This window comes from Vavraia culicis (genome assembly GCF_000192795.1).
Source record: "Vavraia culicis subsp. floridensis unplaced genomic scaffold supercont1.20, whole genome shotgun sequence".
Classification (NCBI taxonomy): Eukaryota; Fungi; Microsporidia; family Pleistophoridae; genus Vavraia; species Vavraia culicis.
The window spans coordinates 1-9923 of NW_007360623.1; the positions used below are offsets into that span (position 1 = coordinate 1).

The following is a 9923-nucleotide window of genomic DNA, read 5'->3' on the forward strand; positions in this document are numbered from 1 at the left end:
GCTCATCTGCTTTTCCAAATTATAAACGAGAAATTGGGTTCAGCAAAAAAAGGAACTTTGGTGGCAGATGATCGGTTCAGACTCGATTACACAATGAACCGCAAATTGGAAAATGATGAGATAAAAGAAATGGAAGACAAGCTGAATGAAATGCTTGTGGCCGATCATAGCGTTAAAATTTATGAGAAACGATACGAGGACGTAAAAAATGAAAATATTTACATTGAGGATGAGGGAATTTATCCTGATATCGTGCGTATAGCTGAGGTAAACGGTGATAAAGTGCTCTGTGGTGGATTGCACGTGAACAACCTCGCACAGATCAAATGTTTTAAGATCATCAGTGAGTACCGTGTTAATTCCAACGTGAGACGCATCATTGCTTATACTCATGACAGAGCGCTCGAATGCCATGATAACGCATTAAAAATTGAGAGCTTTGAACTGAGCACGTGTCATGAATGGGAAGACAATCTGGGCCTGCTTGATAAACTGCGCTTTTTGAGTATAAAGCAGACTAAACTGAAAGAAAGCATAAAAATAAGAAATGAAAAAGTGAGGTTATACTGCAGATCAGAGAAACCAGTTATATTTACCGAACTAATCGGCGACAAGACAAGCATTCTTAAGGATCTTAACACCATATTCACGAATATAAGTAAGAAGGATAAAAATGTAATGGTGTTAACTCGAATAGGAGATGTACATTTTTTCATTTGTAGTAACGATGAGAAATTTACTAATTATCTTAAACGCTGGGACACGCACAATATTATTATTCTGAGTAAGAAGGTACGTGGTGAAATTAAGCGTCTGAACCCGGACGATTTTATCAGCAATTTTAATTAAAAAAATTTTCTTAGTTAAGTTATTAAGACATTCGTTCACAGTAGAGAGTTTGGCTATCGGCATTGGTGTTATTCCGGGGTATTCTTTAAAGATGCTGTGTTTAAGACAAAAGTGGACCGCAGATCGTAAAATTTAATCCAAATTATATCAACGCTTGTAATTAAACATGTATGACTTGCTCTGCTCCACTGGTATCATGATTCTTCATTCTCTTAAAACCCATTACTTATGACTTTGTGGTTTGACAATGCATCCATTATCATGTCACCTTTATCTGATAAAACAGTGATAACATTTGGAAGATAATTGAAAGTTTCCAATCATTTAGCCGAATTAGTTGTGATTGATTTGTCTATTAAATCACGTTGTGCCAACAGCCACAAAGCTAGCAATACAATGTTTATAATTTATCTTAAGCTTTGATATTTGATTTATATTTATAAAAAATCTTTGGTGAATGACCATTTGCACTTTTATACAAAATCGTGCTGTTTAATCCGTTACTACGGAAACTTTTTCAAAGGATATTCTGGAAGCACTTAGCGCTTAACAAATCGAAAATCAACTTGCCATGAATATGAACGGTGGTAGGATCAAAGAACATATCACTAGGGATATAATACAGCACAGCGAACCAATATTAAATTTTAACATCGGTGATTGGTAGCTTATAACACGAACATTAACGATAGAGACTACTGTAAATGATTGGCTGAGACACAGAAGATAATTGAATGCTATTAAAGGAGTGTTTCTCCTTTAGCGATCGCTATCAAGCAAAACGAACAGCTCGTAATTAACTGTACGGTCGAGCACAACATGATATTTGTAGCTTTCTACCAATATTTAAATTTTCTATTCCATGATCAATTTCAGTTCTTTTGGCCCTATTACCATAGTTAAAGCCAATTTCATAAGCTATAAAAAAATTTACACCTAAAAAAGGAGTAGGAAAAAAGAAAAATGGTGGAACTGAAGGAAATACAGGTATCTTCCGTAGAAAAAGACATACCCATACATCTCAGTGATAGAGAAAGATGCTATTTTGACCTGAGCATGTCTGCAGAATTGTTAATACAAAAATTGGATGATATTATAAAGCGGTACAATTTTATGTTTATGGATGATTTTGTGGTCAACTATGGTAACGATGGGACGCGAAAGGATGTGTGTGTAAAGGATAGGAGCTTGCAATACCATGTAAACGGTAATTTGACCGGTAGTTTTCCGCATTTGCGAGATTGCTACTACGCACTCGACTGTTTAAACATAGATTATGTTTGCTATAAGGGAATTTCTCTAGCAATGACACTTTCGTATATCACGCCTGACGACGTAAGGAAACACAGAGCTGAGAATGAAACTTCTTTTACCGGTGAATTAATGATAAACGACAGAGAAGTCTCTCTTGACAGGAAAAAAAGTTTGAGAATTGGTATTTGTGATAAAAGTATGAATGTGTGTGGTGGGGGCGTGATTGGAAATTGCGTGGTCCGACTCGATGGTTTGGGACGAAAGGGATGCTTTATGATGAGCTGTGATGACAAAATTGTAAAGAAAAAAGAGTTACGTGACGTAGAGGAATTTATTGGTGTTGTGGGTAGACCTGGGTTGATAGTTAAGAACATGGAAAAGAACCGAGATATAAGCGTAGAAACAGAAAATGATAAGGAATTAATTGTCAAGTCTAGTAATAAGGAAGCAAAGGTAGGCATGAAATATGCCATGAGTGATGCAAGAAAGGGAGATTGTAATATTCTGGAACGAGTCAAGGGCTCGTTTTCATATCTTATCGACGTGTTACTCGCAGACAGTGCTCTTCGGCAGAAGGTAAACTGTTACTGTGATGGTTACATCGTGTTTTATGTCAGGAGTGCCCAAAAGATCGACAAAAATATTTTTATCGAATATTGCATAGAACGAAGAAATTTACCCATGAAACATTCCGAAATAGAGGCATTTTCAATTCTATCAGACATTCCTGCTCAAAAATTAGTTTTAGAGTACCTGAACACACAGGTTAAGTTATTCATGGCGGATGGAAATGTTGATATAGACGCAATAATATATAACCTTAGATGTGCCTTTCATTATAAATTGGTGTCAGGGGAGGATTGGATCAGAAGAGAATTCAATGCGATGCTAGTCAAACTGTTCGAAATGATCGAAGAAAGAATTTGTGAGCATATGGTCGGCTACGAAGAGTGTTCAGATGCACTTATTTATGTTATATTTATGATATTGGTGAGTAGTGGTACAAAAAACGAAGATGCAAATGTTTATTCCGGCATTCACGCGTATTCGCAAACGGCTAGCTCTTACACAGAAATTATAAGTAATTTAAAGCGAAATTACACAAACAACCTCTTTGGCTCGAATGCCTATTATGATGTGTACAAGAACTGTGAAAAAGCCTTACATTGCGGCTCAATGCGTTTGATTGATGAAAAGCAGTTTAATGAACTACTAAATTGCCTGGTTGTCAGGAATAGAAGATGTTTTTTGAAGAATTACGAATATCGCGAGGAAAAGTGGGGAGAAAAAAGCGTTGATGGAAGTAATGTGATGCAGGACGACATTGATGGTCGGAAAAAAAGACGCAACACAAGAAAAAGAGGATGATGTTAAAAAACACAATTTTGTGCAGAATACTGATACAAACTGTGACGATCTTGCAATTTTGAACAGGATAAACAAGCTTGTACCCGTACGAATAACGGATTGCTCGAATATATTTCTGAGAGAAAGACTTATAAGGCATTTTAAGCTGGTTTTCCGTGTGCCTTGGACTACCATAAGATCGTTCTTCTATGAATTGAAACATTCAAAAATATTCAATGCTCGTATTTATTTAGGTTATGAGGGCTATGAAGATCTGTTGGACTTGAACAGCATACTCCTAGATGAAAGTTCTTTGCACAATCCTGCTGAAATTTTTATTTTTTTCAAGAAGTTAAACATGGATGACTTGCAGATCATACATACGAACAAAAAAGAAATGCAGTATTTGTTTGGTGACTCATTTGAAATGTTTTATCGTCTCGAGAGGCTGCGGGTCATAAAAAGATTCGTATCAAAGTATAAACGCATACTGGTAGATTCTGTGATCAGGAAAAGATACAAAGGCATCAGAGAGATAATGGAAAAAGGTGCAAGATTTGGTGTGCTTGGGGAAGAAGGAATCAAAACTTTCAAAATGGTGCTGTATGAGGAATGTGTAGATGTGGTGAGAGGAATGAGGCTTACGATTGACATGCAAATGTGTAAGATGATTATACAATGATGCTGTAGATAACTAAATGAATTACAAATACGTTTTGTCACCAAATGTACGTTTGTTTATCTTCTACTACGGCAACGTACGGCGATAAACTTCTTGGTCCATCGTAAATAATTCGGCAGTTGTATTTATTTGTGTTGCTAGTAGGGATTGATTATTGTGCCATTTTTGTTTAAAAAGCGAAATGACTGTCTATTTGAGTATTTTAAAGTTTATAAGGTGTGTTTATTTGCCACTGCAATGTTTGTTCAATTTGTTGTTCTCAATTTTTTTCTCAAATTTTTTGGCTTAAACAGGCCTTGAGCGCAGGTAATACAGGATTGCCACGATTAGAGTATGTTGCATAGGGCCACTAACAAAACTGCTCAAACTTGAGGATAAAATGTTGAATATTCAAGTTAAAATATGCGATATATAATTGTTGCAGATGAAAAACAACGTAATTATTGTTATTTATCATTGAAAATCTAACCTATTCCTGTAAAAATGCCAAAACAGAATCGTTATAAAAAGTTTGTGTCCTTACAAGGTGTAATAAAGTACATTTTAATGTCCGATAATCATCGTAATTTTAATTTTACTACTTGAAAATATAGTAATTGTAATAAAAATATTCGCAGTAATAATAAATGCAACTGCGTAATACAAAGATCATTAACTTATTTAATAATACTGTTAATTCATGTTCATGGTATTGTTAAGTGTTTTTTCTCAGCAATGTACTTATTATATTTCAATTTCAGCAATTTTTATCTCACTAAATATTTTGCTAGTTGACGGTAACGGAGCGCAATCAACGCAAGAATGATTTGTATTCAACGCTTTCAACAAACAAAGATCAACAGTTACGCCGTTTTCTACTCTTTTATAAAGATAATCAAAATTTGTGATTATTGAGCGTATTTTTTTTAGAGACTCGAGAAGATGGGCCTGAAATCGCTTGAGTTTTTCGGTATCGGAGTACGTCACGCTAATATATTCCTTAAAAGTCATTTTATCCTTCATATGCCTCTTCATCGCCTTCAAGTTTATCGTGTTGTCAATCTTTTCTTTGTTTATACCTGACATTTTCACAATGCCTACTAAATACGGCAAAAAACCAAGAAAATATTCAAACGCTAAGAAATATTCGTCTAAATCGATGCAAGAGGCCTGAAATATATCAAAATGAAATGAAAAGAGATTCTTTGATGTGCAAACACTTTTAGGCATGGCATTAAAACCTCTTCTGATTCGTTTCATAGCAGGAATTGAGCTAGTAACAAGTTCTACTTGCTGATGTATTACCTGGACTTTTTCGGCTACATCATTTAATATTTGATCCACATGTTTTTCGGTGATTGCTCCAATGCCGACTAAAATACATAAAATATACATGGTTAGCGATTGTGAAGACTATTTATATTCTATGGCGATAAAAGTGCTTATCACCATGTTTGATATATTGATATGGCCTTGGTTCATACTATGCAACTAATTTATTGATGCTCTTTTGTGCAAAAATGTATGCTGACAGGCCTAACAACCGATAAACTTGAGTAGCCGAAGTTACAAGGGACACACAGGGACATATTGCAAAATTAGTGGATTTAAATCAAGATTTTATACAGTGTTATAAATGAAAACATCCTTTATCGTATTACATGTCATATCTGCACTGCATACAAAGCTTGACTTTAAGTGTTAATTATACCTATTTCCTAGTTTATCTTGGAAAAATTTGATCAAAAACCATTAACTCACACATTTGGCCGAGTTGTTCATTAAATGACTGATCGTATCACAAACCTTTCAAAAGTGACATCATGATAAGAAAAGGAAGGAATACGTGGATTGGTATGGATAACATATGCTGTTGTAAGATCTAAAATACGTATTCTGGTGATGAACTACACATAACTTCTTATGTATGAACACGTTCTATAACATGTATATCCTATTACCATTAACACATATCTCTCATAATGTCATTCCGAAGGTGATGAAGCACTTAGCACTATTCCAACCAGCTTTTATTATATACAAGCCTTTGAACTTAGTCTAATGACATGATCATTCACTGTTACAGAATACTGAGATGTGTTAGTTGACAGGTTGTTGTCAATTTGAGCTTTCCTTTGCAGTTCCCCTACCGCGAGATTCTCATTATAAACAAATATCGATACAGTCGCGGCAAATTAGCAGCAAAAACAGGATTGTTAACCTCAAAAATAAAAAAACAAATTTAGTTGACCTGCGATACAACGAGAACCTTAGATGAAAATCAGGATGAGTAGTGAAGCAAGGATTGCAGTGTTAGTTACTGAATCAGAACTAATAGAAATATCAATAACAAGTTTATTGGTAGGACTGAACCGTATTCATGTACAAATCCCGTACTTTTCATGGAAGTGTTTCGTACGGCGGTTTATATTTACAACCGATAGTTCGAAGAAAAAGACAAAAGCGAATTACCTAAATGGCTTATGCTTGGTTTTATACTTTTTTGAATATTAAATCATTATAAGATGCGCTATCGAATAGAAACAATTGTTAAGTCATGAACATGGTAGTTGAGTAAAGGAAAATTTCGGTAAAAAATGTTGACGGATTGATAAGCAGCCTATGGTGAGGAATATTAGAATGTTATAACTCTCAGATATGAATTACGAGACGCGCTTCGGTTATATCAAACTTTTCCTTACTAAAATCGTTTATTTACCATATAATTTGGCTGAATAGATCATTTGTTCGTCGCTTTGGGTTTAAACCGCTCGTTTATCCGTAAAATCATGAAGTAACAGACAGTTTTTTTAGCTTGATAGATTATAGGTATAATTAACTTATTTATAACAGTGTAACAACAACAAAAAAAGCAAATTATTTTTCATGAATCTGAGAAAATACATGAGCAATGCTGTAAAGATAAATGAACGCATCTGCAACAAAATGAATACTTTCATTAGTAACAATTCAATCTACACACAATAAAGAACGTACTCAGTTGGTATCATTATTTTTAAATTGTTTTTTTACCGCAAGTCTATTTGGCACCTTATCCGAACAAGTACATTTTTAATTATCTTTTTCACTGTTAGTACGAGGGCAATAATTATCGAATTTTATTATCTTTGAGTCTGTTCCTTTGACCCTTACTTTGAGTTTAAGCCTGACAAATTGTCAAAACAAAGACAAACCTGCATTGTATGAGCCTATGCTCACACTTTACTGTTACTAAGATGCAAAAACCTGAACAGGACAGTGTATTTCTCAGAGAAACAGTTAACTGACGGTCTCGTGCTCTCAATGACACTACAGCCAATATCATTGAATATTTTGTCATATTTACTGGATTTATTGTGACATAGTCTGTGGTTCACAGCTAAAGGTTTTCAAGAGGTCTATCAGGTAGGCTATGCCACAATTATCGTACATAAATGAGCCAAGATTAAATAGTATCATTCAGATTTGAAAAGCTAGTAACATGTCCGACACCACATGGTAACGGATACGATTAACACTTATCTCAAAAATTATAAAATTTAATAAAAAACATTCCCCATTCAATGTTAAATCAGTACAAATCAAAATTGCTAATAAGCACTTTGTGTGATACCAAGCCATTCAACCAATCTCTTTTTAAGTCTGTACAATTAGAAAAGGGCAATCATCAGATCGTAAAGTACCTAGAAATGCCACAGATGCGTTATTTGTTTGCTGACAACGTTCTGCGGCTTTACGAACTGAGCAATGTGCTAATCAAAGAATACCATCTCAAAGAAAAGATAGTGAACATAGTTCTTGACGATACTTGCCACATACTTTTCCTACTGCTCGAGAATCGTATTGTGAAAATAACCACGGGAGATTGTACAGAACACCTTTTTACGTTCAAAATGGGTAGCTCGGTCGAAATAGTCGAGGGGTACGTTGTAGTAAGGTGTGGAAACAGAGCAACTGTGTTTGATTTCGATCTTAACGTGCAGAACAGTAGTAATCTTGCCATACAAACGATACGTAACAACAATAATACGTTTATACGTATAAAGGCCAAGCAGATAGACTTTCAAACAGCGCGTAATCAGATACTTTCTATCGATTTCCTTCAGACCATAACATATGCCATCTCAAACACTCTTCTTTCCCATATTTACGTTGGTGCTGATGATGGAACGATTTTCGTGCAAAGTTTGGAGAATAGGCCGCACAGAAAGATAAAATTTCTTGAATTTGCGGTGAAAAAGCTGGTGTTGTCAATTGCCGAGGACATTTTGATTGCATATGATAAAGAATGTCTTGTGGCTATATGTACAAAAACATTCGTACTTTTGGAGAAGTATGCAGTCAAAGAAATAACCAACGTAAGTGTTTTAGATGATTTCGATATTGAGAGGGTTATTGGTGCTATTGATATCCCCAGCGGGTATTTGGCCATTGGTCAGTTGCAATAAAACACTTGAGTGAGTTCATGTCTATTAGTATTGTTCTCGTTAAAATCACTACTTTCTCATATTAACATTAAGTAAAGAATCCATCTTAAGTAGCAGTTTAAGCTCTTTGCACATTAATCAGATAATTTTACAGCTCCAAAGTTGCATTTGTGCCGAGCTACTCGTAAAATTTTTGATGTTAGAATATTTCCGAATTAAGATATCATTACTTATCAAGAATAAATCCCTAGGCCATCCTGTCCCTAGCCATTATTCCATGATTACATTATTGATTAAACACGTTGGCATCATTTATTCTAGTTTCTACGGTAACGGAATGATCTTTGTGCCGGGTTATCATATCGGTTTTATGCACTGAGCAACATTGCATTCAGATATACAGCTTACACATCTGCTCTCAGCCAATTATAATTTGCACTCCTATGGTATTGTGCTATATAATTTATAAATTTGATCTGATTGCACCTGCGTTCGTCTTATGGGATAAGAAGCCTGATCGAACCGTATGAATTTTGGCCAGGGCGCCTAGAAGTAAATAATTAGTTCGTACATATGTATATTGGAAGAAAATATGGTTACATTAACCGAATGCTGCACACTTTGAATAAAGTTAGCTCTTCACTGTTATTAGTTCAGCTGCTACGAACAAAGATTTGGTTTTTGAGCAGGATTACTTACCCGAATTTGAATTTAAAAATATTTAATTCGCATAGATGAGAATGGCAGGTAATCCAACATCACGTAATGTTGCAAGGTCGGCAAAAATATCACAGAGAAAGCCTTAAATGCTTGGCAAAAAAACCAGAGCGCTCATTATATGTTGATAATATGTTACTTTATGAGATAAAGCGTTAGTACAACTTCATCATCAAATACTTTCAAAATGTAAAAATTTTAAATTTCAAATGGTAAACTTTGACTTTAAGGGAAACTGTCATTTTTGTAGAAATGCCTTTAAAGGAAGTTGTCATATATTTCTGTCACACTCTTATTGAATAAGTTATGAATATATTTTTGCTTTCAAAAGCTCTTTGACAAGAATATAGCACAACTTGCAGAAATATGGTAAAGCAATCGAACGGGCAAATGCGGGTGCAATGAATTTACAAGCAGCGCATACTTGTTATTGTCATATTCTTTTGTTTTCGGCGTTACCCAATAGTTCGGTAATTAAAATGGTACGTTAATACAAATCTCACATAAAATGAAAACCAAGTTCACAATTTATAAATCAAATAACAAATCTTCTGTGAATATACTGCACAAACAGAATTGTCATCGTCATGGATAGACGGAAATAATTCTAAACTCTATGGTCAAATGAATCGAGGCTAACCAAAAACTTTAGAATAAAATCAAAGCAC

At 34.7% G+C, this 9923-nt stretch overlaps 5 protein-coding genes across 5 annotated transcripts; 4 read left to right on the plus strand and 1 right to left on the minus strand.

The window, feature by feature from the left end:
• VCUG_01331 (uncharacterized protein) lies at nt 1–925 on the plus strand (the record flags this gene model as incomplete). The annotated part of the gene is made up of 1 exon (XM_008076159.1): nt 1–925. A coding segment is annotated over one exon (849 nt), but the record flags the coding sequence as incomplete, so codon positions are not given.
• An 887-nt stretch (nt 926–1812) lies between these two features.
• Nucleotides 1813–3471, plus strand: VCUG_01332 (uncharacterized protein; the record flags this gene model as incomplete). Its single annotated transcript, XM_008076160.1, has 1 exon — nt 1813–3471. The coding sequence occupies one exon, from the start codon at nt 1813–1815 to the stop codon at nt 3469–3471; it is 1659 nt and encodes a 552-aa protein (XP_008074351.1).
• On the plus strand, nt 3431–4132 carry VCUG_01333 (uncharacterized protein; the record flags this gene model as incomplete). The annotated part of the gene is made up of 1 exon (XM_008076161.1): nt 3431–4132. One exon carries the CDS (start codon nt 3431–3433, stop codon nt 4130–4132), a length of 702 nt encoding a protein of 233 aa, XP_008074352.1.
• Nucleotides 4133–4794: 662 nt separating this feature from the next.
• On the minus strand, nt 4795–5506 carry VCUG_01334 (uncharacterized protein; the record flags this gene model as incomplete). Its single annotated transcript, XM_008076162.1, has 1 exon — nt 4795–5506. The coding sequence occupies one exon, from the start codon at nt 5504–5506 to the stop codon at nt 4856–4858; it is 651 nt and encodes a 216-aa protein (XP_008074353.1). The 3' UTR covers nt 4795–4855.
• A 2168-nt stretch (nt 5507–7674) lies between these two features.
• On the plus strand, nt 7675–8654 carry VCUG_01335 (uncharacterized protein; the record flags this gene model as incomplete). Its single annotated transcript, XM_008076163.1, has 1 exon — nt 7675–8654. One exon carries the CDS (start codon nt 7675–7677, stop codon nt 8557–8559), a length of 885 nt encoding a protein of 294 aa, XP_008074354.1. The 3' UTR covers nt 8560–8654.
• Nucleotides 8655–9923: the final 1269 nt, after the last annotated feature.